Source organism: Miscanthus floridulus, chromosome 5 (genome assembly GCF_019320115.1).
Source record: "Miscanthus floridulus cultivar M001 chromosome 5, ASM1932011v1, whole genome shotgun sequence".
Taxonomy (NCBI): Eukaryota; Viridiplantae; Streptophyta; class Magnoliopsida; order Poales; family Poaceae; genus Miscanthus; species Miscanthus floridulus.
Window position 1 is genome coordinate 2,508,623 of NC_089584.1, and position 24,580 is coordinate 2,533,202.

The 24,580-nt window shown below is 43.1% G+C and overlaps 1 protein-coding gene, 1 long non-coding RNA gene and 1 pseudogene across 6 annotated transcripts; all 3 read right to left on the reverse strand.

Annotated features, from left to right (window-relative positions):
- Nucleotides 1–1,172: 1,172 nt before the first annotated feature.
- LOC136451326 (uncharacterized) lies at nucleotides 1,173–7,520 on the reverse strand. Of its 5 annotated transcripts, none has more exons than XR_010758583.1 (7): nucleotides 7,366–7,520; nucleotides 7,122–7,242; nucleotides 6,239–6,328; nucleotides 2,323–2,470; nucleotides 2,103–2,192; nucleotides 1,957–2,022; nucleotides 1,173–1,877 (listed from the first exon to the last, which is right to left on the reverse strand). It is a non-coding gene; the product is annotated as an uncharacterized lncRNA (long non-coding RNA). The 5 variants fall into 5 exon arrangements; XR_010758584.1 differs by having other exon boundaries at nucleotides 1,173–1,880; XR_010758582.1 differs by having other exon boundaries at nucleotides 1,173–1,888.
- A 3,733-nt stretch (nucleotides 7,521–11,253) lies between these two features.
- LOC136451327 (uncharacterized) lies at nucleotides 11,254–13,547 on the reverse strand. The gene is made up of 3 exons (XM_066452039.1): nucleotides 12,931–13,547; nucleotides 12,156–12,594; nucleotides 11,254–12,073 (listed from the first exon to the last, which is right to left on the reverse strand). Exons 1-3 carry the CDS (start codon nucleotides 13,514–13,516, stop codon nucleotides 11,512–11,514), a joined length of 1,587 nt encoding a protein of 528 aa, XP_066308136.1. The 5' UTR covers nucleotides 13,517–13,547; the 3' UTR covers nucleotides 11,254–11,511.
- Nucleotides 13,548–22,867: 9,320 nt separating this feature from the next.
- Nucleotides 22,868–24,098, reverse strand: LOC136455626 (uncharacterized; annotated as a pseudogene).
- Between the last annotated feature and the right edge of the window lie 482 nt (nucleotides 24,099–24,580).

Below are 24,580 nucleotides of genomic sequence, written 5' to 3' on the forward strand. Positions count from 1 at the left end.
AACAATAATAGAAAACATGACAGAAGAGCGGATTCCATGACTCAGGGTCACGATGAAATTGATCATGTATTGAAGAACTATGCATTTATATAACAATTTATGTGACGAACGGCCATATGCCCATATGCAACTGATTTGAGATTGTGCAAGAGATTGGTTATCAACCATTCATGGATCATCGGTTTGTTAGGACACAAATATGAAAGCTGGAAAACCTTAATCTGCATCATCAATGCATTATGAATGCATACTGTACAACATTCCTTCGGGGCCTGACAATGAATGTGAAACCAAAGCAGAACATGGGGGGCAAAAAAGAAAACGCAGGGAAACCAGGCTGATGAAAATGATCAATCAGAATGTGCATGATTCGTTGCTCATGGGTAAAGAAAATTTGGTTCGTCCGTGATGGAAAAAACAAAAGAACATGCAAACAAGTACAACCACATGTCTCAAACCTGCTAGTACTGTTACCGATGGAGCAAAGGATCATGCCTACATGTCCACGACAACCGGTATGATCTCACCTTGTAACAACCATAGAATGCGCTCTCAGTTGCAGTGTTCTTGGAAGGGAACTAGCCATGGGACCTGCAGACTTCAGATGCACAACCTACATCATCAAGGGCAACCTGAAGTCACAGCTGAAACACAGCTTAATAACTCACATTGTCCAAAAGGCAATAAAAGAGAACTGCTGGATTCCCCGAGTGCCAGTTGCATTCGGGGAAGCCTTTCCCGAGTGCAACACTCGGGGAAGAGCCTCCGGTTAATCCTCTCACGAGAAAGTCGTCTTTCCCAAGTGTCAAAAATCGTGCACTCGGGGAAGGCTTTGCCGAGTGCCGTGCTGGCACTCGGGAAGACTTGACGCCGTTGGCCGACGGCGTTTTCTTTTTCTTTTTTTTTTTGATTTTCTTCCCCAAGTGCAACACTCGGGAAAGATTTTTGAATTTTTTTTAAATACTCTTTGCCGAGTGCCGCAGCTCAGGCACTCGGCAAAGAAATTTATTTTTTTTAAAAAAAAATCCCTCTTCCCCGAGTGCCACAACACAGGCACTCGGGGAAGCCACCTCTAAAATTCTTTTTTTTTGTTTTTTGCTTTTCCATGTAAACAACAAAGCATATATATATATATATATCACAAACCACAAATCAACACCAATATGTCACAAACCACATTTATATATCACAAACGACTAAATTTGTCCGAAATCCACAATATATTACAAACCACACGTTCAAAAGTACACACTATTGCAAGTTCACAAGTTCAATACATAAAAACGACTCCGAAGACGGCTCACGGCGACTTTGAGGGGTGGGACGCCCCAGCGTCCGATCCCGGCGACGGTCCAGATGGGGATGGCCCGACGTGCGATGCCGGCGACCCTTCGACATGGTTCGACGCCGCCCCCGATTGATGCTGCAAAAAAGAGAGGAGATTGCACGTGAGTGACAAGATAAAAATGTAAGGAGTTTAAAGAAAAGTTGAAAATTTCGGCAGCACCTCCCCTGCACGGGGAGGTTTCCAAAACCTGCAAGAAAAACGTCGGCACGAAGGACGACAACCACATTTCCGGCACGAAGGCCGACACATCAACAAATCCGGCACGAAGGCCGACACATCAACAAATCCGGCACGAAGGCCATCACTAGGTTTGACACTAAGCATGAGCAAAGAAAGTAAAACATCCGTACTCATACTCACCGGAGTAGACTCTCGACGATGTGGTGGTGGTGGTATGATCAGGCAACAAGAAATAAATTGAAGTGAAATAAGCACAAAACATCAAAATGCTCTGGTTAACTGAAGAAAAAACATACCCACTGATATGCAATCAGCATTGCCCATAGCACTACAGATGGAATTCCCTAGCCTGCTAAACAACTATTACGTGTCTTCAGGTCACATGTGGTACTGGAAGGAGGAAAGAAAAACTCAAAATAAATGCTCACCCCATGTTTCTCCATCAATGAAGCAGGGTGGAAAAATCAGGAGATTGATCATAAAGAACTGTTGCCCTGGAATTGCAGACTAGAGAATGTGAACAGCAGTCCTTCATATATATGGAGAAAACTATGTTTAAGTTTGATCAGTCTACCTGATTCCCCAATTTTGAGCAAGCTCATGCTGCATTGCTTTTGTAACACAAAAGGCACCATCAGCCATCTGCCCAAAGTGCTTCTCAAACCTATAGAATACAGAACAAGTTACTATATTAACAGATATTTTCAAGTAAAGGAACAAAATTCTGGAACACCAAGTTATATATGCTATGTTAATCTTAACAGAAGATAAACGATCAGGGTAAAATGGATTACCAGAAATATATTTTGATTATAATGTGACTTCTGCCATGCGACAACCCCAGCAATGTATATCCAAAGTTATGCCAACCACAATAAATTTAGCACCTCTCAGCCAGCTTGCCAGTTTTACAGCAGCCAGTGTTGGGACAGAGGGTGGATTCTATTGGAAAAAAGATAAACAAAAAACTGAAATTAGGTCTCCTGTTACATCAAAAAGCATGTTGTTGAAAATTTTGAGGCCATGTCAAACAAAAAGGTACTTCTGTAAGCATCAAACAAAGGGACTCTAGGCGACTGTAATCAAAACACTCATGGTACAAAACTACAATATAATCCACTAAAAGAGGAGACTGGAGCATATTCTGCAACTAAGGATGTACAAGTCAGATTAGACAGCTTCACAAATGTGCTATACAAAGACTAGTTAGAAAGAAAAGGTGTCAGAAAGGCACCATATCCACTGCATAGCATGATCTCCAGCTTAAGCCAGACACAAAGATACAATGCTAACGTTAGCCAGCTTACATGACATCTGAACTGATAGTGGTTGTGTGTAGCGTTCATGAAACTCTGAATACACATAATAAGGAACTTGACACTAACCTGAACAACAAATACATCAGGGCGAGGTACACGACAGAGATGGAGACCAAGAAGGAGCGCTGCCAACTCCACGAGCCTACCGGCCATGCCGGCGCAGCCACCCACGGCCATCGGCCCATGTCTCAACCTTGGGGCTGATCAAAGCAGCGAGGGGGGATGTGGGATTGGCGCTGAGCTCCAGTACTCCGGGACATCTGCGTCGCAGAAGACGCAGAGCCGCTATACGCGCCAGTATGGATGAAAACGGATCGGATACGAACGGATATCACTCATATTATATTTGTTTTCATATTTTTGTTCGGATTCGGATTCGGACACGGATAGCGTTCGGATACATATACGAATACGGATTGACTCGGTTACGGATACGAATAATGAGTATCGAATACGGTATGAATCGGATTCGGAGAAGGTCGGATACAAATATCTATTCGGATATTTAGTAAAAGCAGCATATATATAGTTCATTTTTTCATTTGAGAAAGTTTGAATAAAATGTAGTTCAAATTTCACAAGTGTGTGACATGGTTTCAGAAAGTCTATATGAGATTCAAGAATTTGTGACTAATGTTTGATAAAACTTTCTCAAATGAGAAAATGAACTATGTAACAATTGTAGATCTTGCTGAGATGATCAAACTTGGTATTCAGAGTTTTTTCATCTGAGGTCATTTAGTGTCTCATTTGAGCAAGTTTGACCAAGTCAAATTTGGTCAAATGAAAAAACAATACTTTGACTCTAGTATTATGAACTCTAAATGACTTCAAATTGAAACGTTTTGAATACCAAGTTTGTTCAACTCATCAAGATCTACAATTGTTGTTTTGGTCAACTTTCCATTTGAGATAGTTTGGACGGTTCAAATTTGTGATTTTTAAATTTCGACGCCTACAAACTAGTTTTCGGAACCCTAGATTGTCTCAAATTGAAAAGTTTTGAATACCAAGTTTGTTCAGATCATCAAGATCTACAATCCTTATATAGGCCATTTTTTCATTTGTGAAAGTTTGAATAAAATGTAGTTCAAATTTCACAAGTGTGTGACATAGTTTTAGAAAGTCTATATGAGATTCAAGAATTTGTGACTAGTGTTTGATAAAACTTTCTCAAATGAGAAAATGAGCTATGTAACAATTGTAGATCTTGCTGAGATGATCAAACTTGGTATTCAGAGTTTTTTCATCTGAGGTCATTTAGTGTCTCATTTGAGCAAGTTTGACCAAGTCAAATTTGGTCAAATGAAAAAACAACACTTTGACTCTAGTATTATGAACTCTAAATGACTTCAAATTGAAACGTTTTGAATATCAAGTTTGTTCAACTCATCAAGATCTACAATTGTTGTTTTGGTCAACTTTCCATTTGAGATAGTTTGGACGGTTCAAATTTGTGATTTTTAAACTTCGACGCCTACAAACTAGTTTTCAAAACCCTAGATTGTCTCAAATTGAAAAGTTTTGAATACCAAGTTTGTTAAGCTCATCAAGATCTACAATCCTTATATAGGCTATTTTTTCATTTGAGAAAGTTTGAATAAAATGTAGTTCAAATTTCACAAGTGTGTGACATGGTTTCAGAAAGTCTATATGAGATTCAAGAATTTGTGACTAGTGTTTGATAAAACTTTCTCAAATGGGAAAATGAGCTATGTAACAATTGTACATCTTGCTGAGATGATCAAACTTGGTATTCAGAGTTTTTTCATCTGAGGTCATTTAGTGTCTCATTTGAGCAAGTTTGACCAAGTCAAATTTGGTCAAATAAAAAAACAACACTTTGACTCTAGTATTATGAACTCTAAATGACTTCAAATTAAAAAGTTTTGAATATCAAGTTTGTTAAACTCATCAAGATCTACAATTGTTGTTTTGGTCAACTTTCCATTTGAGATAGTTTGGATGGTTCAAATTTGTGATTTTTAAATTTTAATGTCTACAAACTAGTTTTCGGAACCCTAGATTGTCTCAAATTGAAAAGTTTTGAATACCAAGTTTGTTCAGCTCATCGAGATTTACAATCCTTATATAGGCCATTTTTTTATTTGAGAAAGTTTGAATAAAATATAGTTCAAATTTCACAAGTGTGTGACATAGTTTTAGAAAGTCTATATGAGATTCAAGAATTTGTGACTAGTGTTTGATAAAACTTTCTCAAATGACAAAATGAGCTATGTAACAATTGTAGATCTTGCTGAGATTATCAAACTTGGTATTCAGAGTTTTTTCATCTGAGGTCATTTAGTGTCTTATTTGAGCAAGTTTGACCAAGTCAAATTTGGTCAAATGAAAAAACAACACTTTGACTCTAGTATTATGAACTCTAAATGACTTCAAATTGGAAAGTTTTGAATACCATGTTTGTTCAACTCATCAAGATCTACAATTGTTGTTTTGGTCAACTTTCCATTTGAGATAGTTTGGATGGTTCAAATTTGTGATTTTTAAATTTTGACGCCTACAAACTAGTTTTTGGAACCCTAGATTGTCTCAAATTGAAAAGTTTTGAATACCAAGTTTGTTTAGATCATCAAGATCTACAATCCTTATATAGGCCATTTTTTCATTTGAGAAAATTTGAATAAAATGTAATTCAAATTTCACAAGTGTGTGACATGATTTTAGAAAGTCTATATGAGATTTAAGAATTTGTGACTAGTGTTTGATAAAACTTTCTCAAATGACAAAATGAGCTATGTAACAATTGTATATCTTGCTGAGATGATCAAACTTGGTATTCAGAGGTTTTTCATCTGAGGTCATTTAGTGTCTCATTTGAGCAAGTTTGACCAAGTCAAATTTGGTTAAATGAAAAAATAACACTTTGACTCTAGTATTATGAACTCTAAATGACTTCAAATTGAAAAGTTTTGAATACCAAGTTTGTTCAACTTCTCAAGATACACAATTGTTGTTTTGGTCAACTTTCCATTTGAGATAGTTTGGACGGTTCAAATTTGTGATTTTTAAATTTCGACGCCTACAAACTAGTTTTCGGAACCCTAGATTGTCTCAAATTGAAAAGTTTTGAATACCAAGTTTGTTCAGCTCATCAAGATCTACAATCCTTATATAGGCCATTTTTTCATTTGAGAAAGTTTGAAAAATATCCGGATAATATCCGTTTTAATAATCCGGATATATCCGATAATTATCCGGATTATCCGATATCCGCCGGATATCGATGATATTACATCCGTATTTGATATCCGCCTAAGATATCCGTTTTATTATCCGTATCCGAAAAAAATTACGGATATCCGAGTAACTATCCAGATAAGTGTTCATATTTGTTCAGTCGAACGGACGGTCGAATAAATATCCGTACCGTTTTCATCCATACGCGCCAGGCGGCGAACTCGAACCAGGGTCCGTGCTGGGCGGCGATATGGCCATGAACGTCGGCTTGAGTTCCTACCTGTTCGTGGCAGAGGGACGGATCAGCAAGCAATTGGACCTTTCCTAAGAGAAAGACCCACCGTAATTGTTGAGGTTAGTCACAACAACTCTGACAATGAAGACTGCTACTTAGGTCGAGTAGTACCACCGTCGTCCATGTCAATCAAGCGATACATGCTACCTTGGATTCTCTCTCTCCTTTCTATGGTTTCTATATTTACACAGAGTTGTTGATTTTCAGGTATATGCTAATTCATAGGCAGTACTTTATTCCTATATATGTACTCTCTCTTTGCTTGATTAATCTCTCTCACTAATGAAATTATCATATGACTATCTTTATTTTTTTCAGAAAAATATACCTCTGATGAATGTAAAAAATAATAATGTATGGAGGTCTATTTGGATTACTGTATGCTCAAAATTATCTTTACTAAATAAGAGATTTGTGATGTCTGGAACTCTACAAGATCTTTGCACTCAAAGAAAAGAAATGTGTTGTATAATTTGTATCAATGATTTAGACATCTCTGCTCCTCAAACTTCTTGGCATTAGTTGCCGTGTCATTCATGGCTATCTCTTTCCCCTCCTGTATTGCATGCTTGGTGTTCTGAACATCGGATAGGTAACTGTAAGGACTATTCCTTCCTTCACGTCACTCCAAAATCTTTCCATGGCCAATAGATAATTTTTTGCTACTGCGGAAGCAATCAACTGCGCGCAGCAAGCTGGAGAGACGGTTCGAGTGCAGCCCTGCCCAATTTAACCGAAACACTGCTAAAACGAGATGGTGGATTTAGGAGGAGCGGACCTGGTTAGCGAGCGAGAGGGAGTGGTACTGCATCCGCGGGCTGCGACCGATGTCGCCCAGTACCACGACTGCCGCGCGCTTCCTCCTCTCCGTCGCCTCCGCCATCGCCGTCGCCGTCAGCCTACGGACAGGGATGGAACCGGTGAAGGACATGGGTGTACACATGCACAGCCGATTAAGTTAGGTTTTGGGTGCTCGGTTTAGCACATCAGGAAGAGAAGGGAAATGGTGCGAGCGGGAAAACCTGGCGGACGCTCGTCGTGGGCGAAGGGTCCAACGAAGACCTCCGGCTCCTGACGCAGGGCGGCGGCGGCGGCGGCGCCCAGTCGTCGCAGACAGAGAGAGAGAGAGAGAGAGAGAGCGCCCGCGAGGTGAAGGTCGGCTGCAGCGGTAGCCCAATCCAGGGTTGTTCGGCCCAAAGGCCTCTGGGTTGTTCTTTATCACCCATTTATTTTGCTGTGTCCTTTTTTCTTGTTTCTTTTTTTTTACTTTTGATTCTTTCTGATTTCTTATTTGAGACCCAAAATAATTTTAACATAAAAAGTGATGAATACCAAAGTTGTTCAACTCATTAATATCTATAACTTTTATTTTAGTCATCTTGTCATTTGACAAAATTTGAACCTTTTAAATTTGAAATTTTGAAAAACGACAAGTTCGAACCAAAATTTGAGACCCAAATTGATTTCAACATAAAAATTGATGAATATCAAAGTTGTTCAACTCATGAATATCTACAACTTTTATTTTGGTCATTTCTTCATTTGACAAATTCTTAGCACACATTGTTCACTAATCTTACACATCTTATATAATTTATAAAACCATATGAGAGATGTGTCACATTTGTGAACAATGTCATTACCACTTTATCATATGAAGAAATGACCAATACAAAAGTTGTAGATCTTGATGAATTATTCAACTTTGGTATTTATCACTTTTTCAGCTGAAATCATTTGGGGTACCAAAATCTTATCTGAAGTTGCATTTTTTTGAAATTCAAAATTTAAATTGCTTAAACTTTTCATATGTATATATTGACAAAACCAACAAAATAAATTGATAGAGAATGATTTTAAAAAATTTTAGAAAAAAAATCATCAGATTTGGAGTTAGTACGAGGAAGAAAAACTAGTTACAAAGTTGACCCACAGATTAAAAAAAGAAATCACACTGTTCACTATGATCATGTAAGGATTATCTAGAATAGTGTGATTTTTTTTAATCTGTGGGTAAACTTTGTAACTAGTTGTTCTTCATCATACTAACTTCAAATGTAATGGGTTTTTTTCTAAAAATTTCTAAAATCATGTTTCAGCATTTAAGTTTGATCAAACTTGGATGTGGCAATGTTTTACACATTTTAAAATTTGAAATTTAAAATTTGATAAGTTCAAACCAAATTTTAAAACCCTAAATGATTTCAGATGTAAAAGTGATGAATACAAAAGTTATTCAACTCATCAAGATCTACAACTTTTATTTTGGTTATCTTGTCATTTGACTAAATTTGAACCTTTCAAATTTGATATTTGAAAAAAATGATAAGTTCGAACCAAAATTTAAGACCCAAAATGATTTCAACATAAAAAGTGATGAATACCAAAGTTGTTCAACTCATTAATATCTACAACTTTTATTTTAGTCATCTTGTCATTTGATAAAATTTAAACCTTTGAAATTTGAAATTTTGAAAAACGACAAGTTCGAACCAAAATTTGAGACCCAAATTGATTTCAACATAAAAACTGATGAATACCAAAGTTGTTCAACTCATTAATATCTACAACTTTTATTTTGATAATTTCTTCATTTGATAAATTCTTAGCACACATTGTTCACTAATCTTACACATGTCTCATATAGTTTATAAAACCTTATGAGAGATGTGTCACATTTGTGAACAGTGTTATTACCACTTTGTCATATGAAGAAATGACCAATACAAAAGTTGTAGATCTTGATGAGTTATTCAACTTTGGTATTTATCACTTTTGTAGAAATGTAGCAATAGGAATGTAGAACGCCTCTACTCCTACTATATATATAATAGTCGGGCACGGCCAGATCGATCTGAGCTGAACTGAAATTTTCAGTTGGGGTGGAGAAAAATTTCAGGGAAGGGTCGTCTGTACGTACACCGATATTTAACGAGAAATTCTAGCTTCGGTGGACAATAAGTCCAGAGAAATGTCCTCTGTACACGATCAATAATTAACTATAATTTCCGGCTCGGGAGACCAACAAAAGCTCTACATTTGACATCAGACTACTTCCACAAAAGCTCCACCCTCAGCGGAAGAGTTGATTTGGCTTTATTTTCTTCACATATCATAATGAATTAATTAGCTGAATCACCTGCCATTCATCAACCGGGCCGGGTCAGCTCAGGAGTTCGGACACCTGCAAGTAAACATCGATCAATTCGCTGTCTATACAAGCTACATGTCATGCCAACTTGACAAATTAATAGAGAGCATGCATAACATGCATGGCATGTGGTAGTAGTGTGCCCATGGAAGTACCTTTATACTTGTTGCTCGCTGATCTGTACATGCTTCAATGTCAAGGATCGTTCAAGGAGTTAATATTAATATCACTAGATCCAAGGTTTAGGTAGGCCCTGCCCATTCGAATCAAGAAACATATTAATACCAAAGATGAAAAGAACAGATCCGGCTGCGTACTGTACTGTGTTAATTAGAAGTCTCGGATCGAGGTCAGGAATATATGTTTGCAATTAACCTCCACTAATAAAAGCCAACCACATCATCACGATCCATTTCTCGCCACTTTCAAGATCAATGAGAGGGAAACAGAGTGAGTTTTTTTTAGCTGAGCTTCAGTTTCTGAAAGGGCCAAATAATATAGATATGGCCGGTCAGGTTATTATCAAAAGCAAGAAAAAGCTAGGTAGATGTCTGGGTTTTAGCCATCCGATGTCACAACTTATTCGAAACCTTCTCAATTTTTTATCATAGCATCTACATGCGATAACACGACGCCCAGACAAGTTTCGTGATTTTCGGACTTCCTTCGGATTTTATATAATTTAAAAACACTTTTCCCACAAGTTATTTGTCATGTTACGTCAACAAGATGCTCGACATTTCATGCGAGTTCCTGGATAAGGCCTCAACATACATCATATATCATTAATATAATTTTTTGAATCACCAAATTCCATTATTTCATGCACCTGCAGTTCAAATTCGAAGTATGTAAAAAAAATTCAACGAAACGAAAAAACTAACGAAATATAACAAAAAATTCAAAATTGTCCCAAATTTGAACAGTAAGTTTTAAATAATGTGGGAAGGCCTCACAAAAAAAAGAGGCAAAAAAAAACAAAAAAAAATAAAAATTCTTCCCCCGAGTGCCATCCCTGGTACTCGGGAAAGAGTCCCTTTCCCGAGTGCCAGGACAGGGCACTCGGGGAAGGCAGCCTCTTCCCCGAGTGTCATGTTCTGACACTCGGGAAAGGGCCTCTTCCCCGAGTGCCTTCCCTGGCACTCGGGGAAGAATTTTTGTTTTTTTAAGTTTTAACGGCGTGGGCGGGGTGAACCGTCAAGTAACATGTTTCTTTGCCGAGTGCAGATCTTCCCCGAGTGTTGCACTCAGGGAAGAGGGCCTTTGCCGAGTGCTGCTCTTTACCGAGTGCTAGGATCTCCGCGGCACTCGGAAAAACCTCTCTTCCCCGAGTGCAATTATTCCCCGAGTGCAACACTCGGGGAATATTCTCTTTTTCGAATGCTCGATTTTTAGCACTTGAGGAAACCAGAGACACTCGGGGAATTTTGCCTCTCCCGTAGCCACACGTCTCTTTTGTGCATGATTCGTTGCTCATGGGTAAAGAAAATTTGGTTCGTCCGTGATGGAAAAAACAAAAGAACATGCAAACAAGTACAACCACATGTCTCAAACCTGCTAGTACTGTTACCGATGGAGCAAAGGATCATGCCTACATGTCCACGACAACCGGTATGATCTCGCCTTGTAACAACCATAGAATGCGCTCTCAGTTGCAGTGTTCTTGGAAGGGAACTAGCCATGGGACCTGCAGACTTCAGATGCACAACCTACATCATCAAGGGCAACCTGAAGTCACAGCTGAAACACAGCTTAATAACTCACATTGTCCAAAAGGCAATAAAAGAGACATGATCGGACCGCAAAATCCTACGAATTTAAAATAGTTCTTCCCAGCGCCCACCAGAAAATCAGGAAATCACAAACAGTTGTCTGAAAGCAAAATGAGCTGACATATATCCTAAAAGTGGATCTTCCCATCCCACTGCATAAACTCAGAAGAACGCAACTAGTACTACTCTTGGGCCGCTGCCGAGCTGCCCGGGCACCCCCCGTCCCAGCGCCACCACCGCCTTGGTCAGCCCTCCCATTCCTCTGCGCTGGTGTCCCCTCCGTCTCCGACGGGTGCCTGGACGTGCACACGTTGGTGGACGATCCGTCGTGCGCCCTCTAGGACCCAGTCGTGCAGCGCCTGTGCTTCGTCCGTCTCCGGAGGGGGCAGCTCCTCTTCCATGGCTGCTTTGACGACCACATGAAGATCCACTTGCGGGTGCAGCCGCAAGCAGTGGCCGAGCACGAGCCCCGTGGTGCCTACAGCCACCTCGCGGGCGCCCTCTAGCCAACGTTCCGGCATAGCGCGGACGATTAGCTCCAGACGGTCCACAATGCGGCCGAATAAGGCACAAGAGTCCGAGTGGTCCGCCTGCCGCAGCTCACCCGGATCCAGGTCTAGCTGGCGCAGAGCAGCACGGGCACGATTGTAGGTGTCGCGGCACAGATGCTTCTCCGCGATCGCCTTTTCGAGGTCCTTCTTGACCTTTTCGAGCTCGCGCTTCATTTCATCATTGGAAGATGGCAGATGGTGCTCCGAAGCGGCGAGCAGGGGAATCGATACCATGGTCTGCGCTGAAGCTGGGAGGCTGTAGCATACAGAAGTAAATGCCGTGAGACGGGGGAGAGAGGACGGCGACGAGGAGAATGAATGAAGGGGTGCCCACTTACCGAGAACAAGAAGAAAGACGCCCACCGTCGAAGATCTCGGGTGCTGGTGCGAGAGTCCCGCCGGCCTCGATGTTGGGGCCTAAGGTGGTGGCCGAGTGCGGTGGGGGCGTCAGCGGTCCCCCGCCCTCCCCGTCAGGTCGGAGGCGGGTGGAACGGCGGCGGGCGGAAGGAGACAAAGACAGCCCGCTGTCCTCCGTCACCGTCTCCGTGGGGAGCGGACGTTTCCGGCGCCTCAACGCGCGCGTGCCGCCCGACGTCGCGGCGTGGGGCTGCTGCTCCATCTCCACGGGGACGGCCGTGGGCATCCTCTGGATACGCAGGGAGGGCTCTAGCTCGCACAGCGGACGCGCCTCCGCCGGGGGCAAGGTGTCGAGGCCCGAGGTCCCGAGAACCTCCTGCATCCAGTCACTCATCTGGGTCGGGCTTAGGCCACCGGCGGCTGCATGCGCAAGAAGACGTTTTATTAGGAAGAAGAATGACCTGTTATTGAAACTTAATGATGTACGTACGTATGAAAATATTGTTTCCACAAAAATGATGCATTACAACCATTGTATATGCCAGAAGAAACTTAATGATATAGGAGTACATACTCATGAACCAAATGCAACCGCTGTTACACAGTTAACTATACCAAGGGCAATCATATCTATTCGGACTCGTGTGTATAGCGATCTTGCCTAAGGAGGAGGTAGCCAGTAGTAGCTGGCGGTGGCTCGCCGTGGAGACGATCAAACTGACATGAAAATAAGGGAGAGGCTGCATGCTTAATTACCTTGGGGGAAAGTCCGTGTGTCGTCGTCCTCTCCGACGTACAAATACGCCAGGCGCGACCGATTTCGAAGCGGCGACAGCCGGCGCTTGATGGCGTCCGCCAACACCATAGCCCCGGTGAGCCCATGTTGCCGGAGCTCCGCCACACGCTCCTGGAGCGCAGCTAGGTGAGGGGTGTGGCGGGGCAGTGTTTGCCACGTGTCGGCGCTCACAGCAGGCTCCGACGGAATGGACGTCTCCTCGTGGCCGCCGTGGTCCTCTATGTACACCCACTTATCCTTCCATTGTTGGGGTACGTGCGTCTGGACGTAGATGAACTTTGGGGTATTTTGCTTTCTGCGAGGTCGGAAATGGCAGCTGCCGATTGTTGAGTTCCCGCGGCAAATGTAGTAGCTCCTGAAGAGGTCGAGCGAAGGCGGCACCCCCAGGAACTGCTCGCAGAGGTAGGCGAAGACGGAGAGGATGACGAGGGAGTTGGGCGTGAGGTGGGCCAGCCGGATGCCGTAGTACCGCAGCACGTCGAGGAGGAAGGCCGAGTACGGCGGCACCGCTCCGGCGAGCACGAAAGATTGGAATGTGAGGCTCATGCCGTGCTGCGGGTTCGGCTGTAGGCGCAGGGCATTGGCCCCGGTTTCCGGGACGTGAGCGCGGAGAGTGGAGATGTGGGCCTTGGAACGTAGACAGAGTCGGACCATGGCAGCAGGCAGGAAGAGATGGGGTCGTGTGACGCCGCAGTTGGGCCGCAGGCGTTCAAAAACGGACAAACAATAATACTGCAAACAGGGTACATAAACAGCTACGAAAACAGCATTTTATTTGGTGCTGAGGAATGGTGTTTTTCTTTTTGTTTTTGCGTAGGAGTGCTGATCAAGAACTACTAGGTCATGTTTAAAACAGTCCAGCTGCAGGTGCGGCTACAGCTGCACTGCACCAACACCAACCAGCTGCAGCTGGACTGTTTGGAGTAGTACTCCGTATGTTTGTTTGAGCCTTGTCCAGTTGTCCAGCTAGCTTATCAATCGCTTTCGCATCCGGAACCGGCGGTAATGCATGGAACGGGATGGATGGATGGTCCATGACAAGAGGCAAGAGCGGCTGCGGGGCCGGCAGCAAGGAGAAGGACCGGCGAAACCAAAGCGGCCGGCCGGCCAGGATATTGGTTGTATATATACGTGACTACAATGGACGACAAATACGATTGCATTGCCAGACGCTAGTGCCGACGGGCGGCGGCGGGCTCACAGTCCGGCCGGTCCCGGACCAGCAGGACCAGACAGCGCCTCGCCCTCAGACCCTACGCTCCGTCCCACGGTTCAGCAGCACTTTTGATGTTCACGTGAACATCATACAACTGGTAAGAGAAAACGCTAAGAGCGTGTTTGGCACAGCTCTTAGGGGGCTCCGGCTCATGCACTGTAGGTGTACTGTAGCGAGGAGCCGGAGAAGCTTTAAATCGTGGCTCCACCGGATTTTCCTCTTCTCAGTTCATTTTTACCTCGAAATCTGAAATGGCTCCATGCTACAGTGTCGTTGCAGTGGTTTTGAGGAGGAGCCGGAGCCCCTGGGAGCCATGCCAAACACGGCCTAAGGACGTATCCGACGAAAATCATCGTAGCAGCGGTAAACTCCTGCACCTCTTTCTCAGATCTGAGAGGTAATGCGGAAGGATTACTCACGACCCAAAACATGCCCATAGCCAAGAGCCACAGCTAGGCTCTAGTCTGCCATCTCTTGAAATTCACACCAGTGAACTCCTCCGGTTTCATCGCATCAGAATATCTAGCCATCAGTCCATCACTAAATGCCTATAAGATTTTTGGATGGTTGGAAATAATAGCAATTTAGTGACCATACATTAATTTCAATAATGAGGAAAAGAACAATAACATGTATCATATGTGTGTGGTTTAACACTAGCACTACGATACGAGACAAACTCAAACTTCCCTGTGCTAGTAACAGAAGGAATGCTAGAGCGAACAACAACGAAATTGTAGACACCCTCACATTGGGGTTGTCGGAGCTAGAGATAGCACAAAAGTAGACGAAGCAGACCGTTGATGGAGATCCACGAACACCAGCGTAGAGGGAAGAAGACGTCCAGCGAGCAACCGCGATGGTGCTTTCCAAAAACCTGATACGGCCCCTACCCCATGCAGGGACACAAGGTGACGTAGGCTTCAGAGACCTGCTCTCTCGGCGCCGATGACACGTCAATGACGGGATGGGGAAGATGACGACGGCATAGCACAGTGGCAAGAGGAGAAGATGAATTATGTGTACTGAGGACGACGTCTCATCCCAATATATACAGTGTCGCAGCTATGGTAAGTAGTTAGTCGCGTAATCACAGCACTAACGTGATTGACCTGCCGTTAGTCAACTAGAGCAATTAGAGCAATCACCATTAGTGCGAGAATAATTGCTAACCAAAAAAATAGAGTGGCAAAGGAAGCCGCCCACCTGCAAGATCGAAGCGAGAAATCACCGGACCATTCACGTGCATGTCGCGCGCCCACACCTATAAACATGCGCGTGTGTTTCTTCCCTTTTCTCTCTCCAATAGCTTCAACTAGTTGGAGACAGTACTACTATTTAAGTTGGCATCACTCCTTTAGAGTAGCAATGTGGGACTAAAGTCCCCCATCATACCATACATGTGTGAGTGGGCCTTTAGAATTTATTTAGAATTATTATTTTGGCCAACCCAAATCTACTAACAAGATACGGCTACACCCGCTCCAACTGAAATCCGGGTGGATTTAAGGTCCTGTTTGGTTGAGCTCCCAGCGGCGCAAGTTTCTCTGACACATGCACTGTTTACGCACTATCTATACCAATAATAGATAGTACTGCTATTAGATAGTACTACTATTTTATTTGGTGTTGAGGAAGAATAGATTGCTATTCCTGTATTGGGAATTTGGCATTTTTGCTTCTGGAGGCCATGGTTCTGGTCGAAGCTGCTGCTGCTTCTTCTTCTTCTTCTTCTTTTTTAGGAGTGTTGAGTAGGTCATGTTTGAAACAGTCCAACTGCAGCTGCGGCTACATCTGCACTGCACCACCACCAAGGAACAAATTAATTGGATTAGCGGCAAGGAAGAATTGAAGCGAATTAAAGCCAGCTTGTTTGGATAGAATCTGAGGTTCTCTAGATTCCACCAGCCTTGTTTGTTTCAGCCCTACCATGGGACGGGATGGATGGTCCACCACAAGAGCGGCTGCGCGCCGGCAGCAAGGAGAATCACCGGCGAAACCAAAGCGGCCGGCCGGCCGGGTTTTTTTTTTTAAAGGGCCGGCCGGGATATTGGTTGTACATAGACGTGACTACAGTGGACGACAGGTCCTGGAATAAAAACGATTGCATTGCAGACGGTGCTTTCCTAGTACCGACGGGCGGCGGCGGGCTCACAGTCGGGCCCGCCGTCCAGCCGGCCCCGGATCAGCTGGACCAGTCAACCAGCCTGTTCACATGATTGGTTTCAGTTGAGACTTATTAATCAGTTAATAGTATTTTTTCCTCACAGGAAACTAACACAGCTAATTTTATCAGCATAGCCAACAGCCTACTTCTCGCCGTCGGACGCTCAGCTCCGTCCTAGGCGGTGCATGGCTACCATGGGCGGACCCAGCGGGTAGCATGGGTAGTCCGAGGACTACCCACAAATTTGGCCCAAAATTCTATTACTACTCTTCAAAAACTGGTCCACGGTCTCTCTCGTCTCAGTCTAGGCCGAAGACATCGCAAATCCACGAGCTCTTCAAAAATAATAACACACCCGAGAGGGATCGAACCGAATACCTCGTGCATCGGGCTGCAGCGCGCTTACCAGTCTAGCTACGAAAGTTTATTGGATAGGCAATACCCGCAACCCTATTTAATAAGGGAAAACAGGGAAAATATCCCTTAATTAATCACTCCTTGATATGCTAAATCATATCATAAACGACTTTCTTTACCAGTATGGAGGGAGTATTTATGTAAGTTTCAAACCTTTTAAATATATTATCGTAATTTGGTTAATTTATAGCTATGTTTGTCGAACTTTTTATTTGGATTTTATAGTATTACACATGAATTTTTTTTACCAGGACTACCCGGCTCTCAGATCCTGGGTCCGCCACTGATGGCTACATATGGTACGCGCGGTGGTTGCCGCAGCCGCCCGCGGCGGCTACATATTCTACCGCGTCAATTCGTCTGGCCGGCCCTAGGCGGTGCATGGCTGAAAATATTTGTATTTCATAATAATATATATATATATATATACGGTGCATTGCTGGCGTATTTTGTACATACAATGTAAAACTACATACGTACATGACAACCGAATATTACTACCTCCCTCCGACTGGACAAAGACTTGGTTCCATTTGTGTCTCAAGTCAAAAATAAAAACTATATAAACTTCGACCAAGTGTATAATTGTCGACAGAATATACTCGGCAGTCCATCGAGGGGTATCCCGCGATGATAGATTTGTCGGTGGGGTGCATGTGATCAGGAACCGGATGGTGACACAAGGCGCAGAGACAGCGATTTAGATAGGTTCGGGCCGTCTAATCGACGTAATACCCTACGTCCTGTGTCTTTGGTGTATTGTATTGATCTAGACGACCAAGTAGCTTATCCGCTAGGGGACCCCTGTCTCTCCTTATATAGTCTGGAGGGACAGAGTTATAAGTAAAGTAGCATATTTGGTACTATACAATGTCTTGCAGTGCACGCCGAGTAGCGCCGTACACGCCTTGATCTTGTGGGCCGGGCCACCTCCGATGGTGCGGCCCATGTCTTGGGGGCCATACCCCCACAGCTAGTCCCCAAGCCTGACAGTAGGTGACGTAGTCACGTGGTGCCAGGGTCAGAAAGTAGAAGACCAGCCGAGCAGGCAACCAGTCCCCGGGCGTAGCCTCGAGATGAGAACAAGCACATTCACCGCAAGGTGAAGTGTGCCCACTTAGTCCCCGAGCCTGCTGAAAGATGAAGAATGAATCTTGTAGCAGGGTCAAAGAAAAAGAAAGCTTGTCGACGTCGTCTGACATGCGCGTATCAAGACCCCAGACGCGCCGCCTAAGATCAGCACCCTGATCCAAACAACATGGAGCAGCTTGATAGCACACCGATGAGACATAGCAAGATCCGAGCACCGAGGAGTCCTGGCGTAGTTGGCGATGACCGAGCACCGAGGAATCCCCCGCGTAGGCGGCGATGTCCGAGCACCGAGGAATCCCCGACGAAGCTGGTGAGGTGCGAGCACCGAGGAGCGAGGAGTCCCCGGCGTAGGCGGCGATGTCCGAGCACCGAGGAGTCCCCGGCGAAGCTGGCGATGTCCGAGCACCGAGGAGCGAGGAGTCCCCGGCGTCGCTGATGATGACCGAGCACCGAGGAGCGAAGAGTCCCCGGTGTCGCTGGCGATGTCCGAGCACCGAGGAGCGAGCAGTCCCCGGCGTAGGCGGCGATGTCCGAGCACCGAGGAGTCCCCGGCGTCGCTGGTGATGACCGAGCACTGAGGAGCGAAGAGTCTCCGGCGTCGCTGACGATGACTGAGCACCGAGGAGTCTCCAGCGTCGCTGGCGATGACCGAGCACCGAGGAGCGAGGAGTCCCCAGGGTCATTGGCGATGACTGAGCACCGAGGAGCGAGGAGTCCCCGGCGTCACTAGCGATGACCGAGCACCGAGGAGTCCCCGGCGATGCTGGCGATGTCCGAGCACCGACGTAGCTGATGACGTCCGTGCGGTGAAGTGTGCCCACTTAGTCCTCGAGCACGAAGTATCCGTGCGCCGAGGAGTAACCGGCGTAGCTGGCGATGAAGCATGAGCGACGGACAGTCTGGTCAACTGGTCGGCGACAAAGTGAGCATTGAATAGAAGCGACCGGCAAACAGTCCGATCAACTAGTCGACGACGGAGTCCATGAACCAAGCGGTCCGACCAGTTAATCGGTGGAGAAGTCCGAGCACTAGGTGGTCCGATCACTTGGACGATGATCCTGCAATACAAACTGTAGAACGGGTAGTACATGATGTAAAAATAAATGAAATTTGGAGAAAATCAGCAATGATGATGAAACGGCGTATGCAGTTCGACAATTAGTTGGTGTGAAGATGTATTTAATATAAACCGGCCGAACAGTTAGTGTGTAGCTGAGTCTCCAGCCTTAGCTAGCCCATAGTCCATAACGTCGAGCGCGGAGCCCGTGCATATGTAGGAGGAACAGGCATCGCTAAGGACCCATTTTCGACCACCCATAACGCAGAGGACAGACGCTTGTGCACGTGTAGGGAGGAGCCGGAGACAGAGCCGTCTCTGGAGGCGTCCGAGCATCAACAGGACTGTTCGGGGGTTCGAAAAATCGTTTGGAGAGCAAATATGGAGAAAATAGCTCGGAGAAACATTATGGCGATATACAGAGATTGGAGAATATTTAGAAAAATATTAAAGCGTGACTTAGTTTTAGACAGAAAGTCTGGTCGGCGGCGTATGGCGTCATCTGGTCGGTGTTGATGGCGAGCACCTGGCGGACGGTGAGTTGTCGGTGAAGACGACCTCAGAGGTGGTTCCGAGATCAGATCTGCTGTCACGAGGGCTGGTGTAGCAAGCGATGAATCATCGTCGTGGACCGGCATGGATCTTCACGAGATTGATGACGAGAACGCGCTGTTGATTTGAGGTCCATCTGGCTCGCCATGGATCAAGCGCCCACCCCTACCTGGCGCGCCAACTGTCAACAGAATATGCTCGGCAGTCCATCGAGGGGTATCCCGCGATGGTAGATTTATCGGTGGGGGTGCGCGTGATCAGAAACTGAATAGTGACACAAGGCGCAGAGACAGCGATTTAGACATGTTCAGGCCGTCTGATCGACGTAATACCCTATGTCCTGTGTCTTTGTGTATTGTATTGATCTGAACGACCAAGTAGCTTATCCGCTAGAGGACCCCTGCCTCTCCTTATATAGTCTGGAGGGACAGGGTTACAAGTAAAGTAGCCTATTTGGTACTACACAATGTCTTGCGGTGCACGCCGAGCAGCGCCGTGCACGCTTTGATCTTATGAGCCAGGCCACCTCCGATGATGCGGCCCATGTCTATATGATATTAAATAAATATGTTATAAAATGTATTTCATGAGAAATCTTGCTAATGGTGCACTTAATACTGTAATTATTAGTTTTTTTGTGTGTACACTTGATACAATCACAGCGGCAGCATGGTGCTGTGGGTGGGCATCGTTGGTGTGGTTGCCAATGCCAAGCCTAGGGAATAGGCGGACAACGCAATTTTCTACAAGTTAGACCTTTTCTTAAGCACGACGCTGAAGATAGAAGAAAACATTTTTTGTTGATAATGTATCTGGTATATTCAAGAAAGAATTAATAAAATATGTGGTTCTCGAATGTGTGCATGTGTCTCTCTGTTCATTTACAATTATTTTTTATTTATGTCTTAATTCGTTTTTTGATCAAACACCTACTTTTCAAGATGTTTAAACATTTTTATCAAGAAATTATTTTGTAGTAATGGTTATATTATTAGTATAGAGAATGTCTTAGTTAAATGGAATACATATATCTAGTGAACACTTATATAAAATATATGTCATTGTTTTTAATATAGTATCAAATAATTTGCTAGTACCATTAGTATTAAATGAGTTGCTAAAAAATATTTTGATGTGACATATATATTTGTAACTCATGGATGCGTATGAATTTGATCTACATGATGGCACAATATGTATATTTAGTATAATCAAATTTTAATATATAAACATTAATATAATTGGACATTGTAGAAACGTCTATGTGCTTTATAGTTGTTTAGATAGGGGATTTTTTTAGTTTTTTTAATACTTATAGAAGTGGCAATTTAGATTTAGTTTTAAATGGTTACGATAGATTATGTATTATAATAGCACATTCTAGATCATGTTTTTTAACGGGATTGGCATAGATGGATAATTTGAATATTGTTTTACACAATGGAGAGATTACTTTTTATTATAATAGCACACTTTAGATATGATCATGGGTTACTTTATATTGTTTTACACAATGCCAGAGGTAGGCAATTATTTATATAATATAATAGATTAAATGGCTTTTATTATCAATTTTATGCTTTTTTAAGAATTTCTAGAATTTATCTATTTTCTAATGGATCTCGTAATGATTAACATGGAAGCTCCATTGGAACCTATAGTTAGAATTTCTATGATTTGTCTTTTTTCTAGCATGATATGCATTTAGTTGAAACCTGATCTTAAGTTATATAAGTTCTTGTTGCATCCTTTTTGTGATATGATGAATCAATATTTCAGTTTTTAACTTTTAACCTAGTTGTCACAATTTGTGATCTTTTATTTAAATTTTTTATTTTTTTAATTTATGAAAAAATATTCTAGTTATAAACTACCTCTTAGTTCTTATAGCATCATAAATAGTAATTTCAGCTTACACTATGGCAGTTGAGATGTTGAATTTGTTATACTAAAGTTCAGCTCACCACTGGTCCGTTATGGCAGCGTGCCTTCTATCGAAAGCCTGGAAAGTGTTCGTTTGTAGTATATGTATTATATTATAGAGATTATAATATCTGTCAAATGGATTATAGCAAGACGGCCATACATTTGGTCCATGAACGATGAAATAGCAGGACGAACGCCCAGCTACAGATGAATTCCTGCTTGTGCGTGGTTGACAAAGATTGAGTCACCTTTACATATACATAAATATATAAAAGATAGATTCATGTAGTCTGGCACACGTGAAATAGATCCTAAACTGAAAAGTGTATAGTTAACACTAATCTAATGTCAGAATTCCTTTTTTCCAGCTTTGATTGATTCATGTGTAGTCGTGGTAAGGTATCAACGTGTTTACCTTGTGTGTTGTCTGGTGCACTTCCGAGTCCCGACGGCAGGTGTTACTGACTTACCATCCAAGTGGTTCTGTTGTTACGGCGGCGGACAGTATGGTAAACATGTAGAGTTGATCTGTTAACAGTATCTGGGCGCCCTTTGATCTCTTGAGCCCTTGCTAGCCACGGTTGTTCCAACTGTGAATGTCGCGGTTGATTTTCTTGGCACGGGATCTCGGTACCTAGATTTTAGATATTTTTTTATCAGTTGGGGCATCGGCGTATTATATGGTGGCCAACCAAGTAAAAGTGACGGTAATAAGTCCATCTAAATTACGATAGGAAAATTCAAGTTTTTTCTCATATGTACTAGATTTAGGCTCTTTTTTTTTTACTATCTATATAATGCCACATGTGGGTAATTTTTTAGAAAAGAAAATATATCTGTGCTATATTTTTTTACTATTTGGATACAAAATTCAACTTGGAATTTCCTTGGAGGCCCTGTTTCCATGGCAGTACGACAACCCATTCAGCCCTCGTTAATTCAAAGACTCAAGCTTGCCATCACGTTCCACAAACAAGACATTGAGTGCTCATGGGCGATGTGTAATCGTGTGGAACGAATGTCCAATCTATCTATAAGGGGGTGTTTAGATGGTTTTAGAATGGCAAAACTTTTGGCTCTAATTTTTTGCTGTAAATTTTTTAGCATTCAAACTTTACATCTTGGTGTTTAGATGCATGGCAAAACTTTAACACTGTATCAAATAAAGACTGATTTGCCCTCATTTAATACATGATTTGGTTCATTAATTATCACTCATGCAAAGCCATACATGTTGCATGCTGGGCTGCTGCTGCTCGCCCTTGCTGCTGTTGCTCGCAACCGCTTGCTGCTAGCACTTGCTGCTGCTCGCCATTGCTGCTGGTAGCACTTGCTGTATGCCTGGTAGTGTTTTCAAACAATCAAATATTACACTTTATTGCACAATTATTGAATAGTTCAACAACTCAATTGTCATCAACTATACAAATCACTCGTACACGTTACATTGGAATTACACCATTCCAATTGTCATGATCGGTTTAACAAACCAAGGGCAATCGAGTCACGGAAAGCATTCATCATTGCAGATTCATCCCTTGCCGGCGTTTGACGAGTACATGGCTGAGAGGCCGATGCTTCAGGTGGAACATAGTTCTCATCACGATCACAACAATCAAAGTCCCTATCCACTATTCCACATGTTCTAATAAAGTTATGAAGTGCCATGCATGCAACGATAATTTGGCTTTGCTTATGAGGTGGATAACTTGGCATTTGCAACAACATTCTCCACTTCATCTTCAAAATTCCAAATGACCTCTCGATAACATTTCTAAGAGATGAATGTGCGTAGTTGAAGATCTCTTTTTTACCTTGTGGCTCTAGGCCGTCTCGATACTCCAGAAGATGGTACTTGGTTCCCTTGTAGGGCGCAAGGTAACCTGGATGGTTTGGGTAGCCGGAGTCCACCGGATAAAATTTTCCTACACAATGGAACAGTTTGTAAGTTTCACCTAATTCAAGTAGAAGCTACAAATGGAATAGCATGAAGGTGTTTACCTGTAGGTGGATGTGGAAAGACGTGCATGTACTTGGTCATAGCATCAATGAACACTCATGTCATGTACAGAACTAGGCCATCCAGCAAGAACAAATGTGAACCTCATGTCAAAGTCACAAACAGCCAGCACATTTTGTGTTGTCATGCCCTTGCGACACATGTGTTGTACCAGCTTATTACTTGGCACCACACATGGTATGTGAGTGCCATCTATTGCTCCTATACAATTGTTGAAGAAGGGATGGAACCTAGGGTTTCTCAATCTAGGATGAATTGTTCTAAATTCTAGGTCCACTAGCTTAATGATGTCTGTAGCTAGCTTAACCACACATTGCAAAACTTTCTCAAAGTTATTGTGAACTGTACCTAGTGATATCTCAAATCTATCCTCGGCTTGCCTAACTGACTGTGGTGCTCCAAGCATCCAAAGGAATATTCCTAAAGCCTCAGCAGAGGTACTTTTGGTACTAGATTTCAGGCCATATGACTCAACCAGCAGATCATGAAGTCGATGGAATAAGTTGGGCTCATTCTAAACATGTTGTAGCAGCCGTTTCTATCTCCTAGCTTTCTCTCTACCTATTCCAGTCCAGTTAGCAATGGTTGCCTCCTCACAGCCCTACTATAGTATTTGTCATGGTGAATAGCAAACAGGTACATACCGTTCATAAAATCGTTGTCATCATCCTTAAGAAGCATTCTGTAGATATCCTCATCACTTGATTCATCAGAATTGTCCCTATCCCTCACTGCATGAGCATCCTGACACATAAATGCATGACAATCTCGGTTATATATACCAGTAAAAAATTTGATCATGCATCACAAGCTCACATCACAATCACAAATGAAATTCATCACACAATTCAACAGACATAGTGCAAACTCTTATGACATAATGTAAATGACAAACAGAGTTGAAATGACATAGTACAAATACAATATACTTAGTTCAAATGACACCCTTACTACAATGACAGACATAGTTCACATGACGTGAATTGTTCAAATGATAGACATAGTTAAGATAAGAGGATCTAGTTGTTGACCCCGGCAAAGTACTCAATGAAGCCCAGGCTTCCTGTTGGTGTAGATGTTCCAATGAAGAACTCCATGTTGTCGTCATCTTTGGTGATCTTGTCCACAACATATCACAACTGCTTGTTTCCTTCGTCTACACC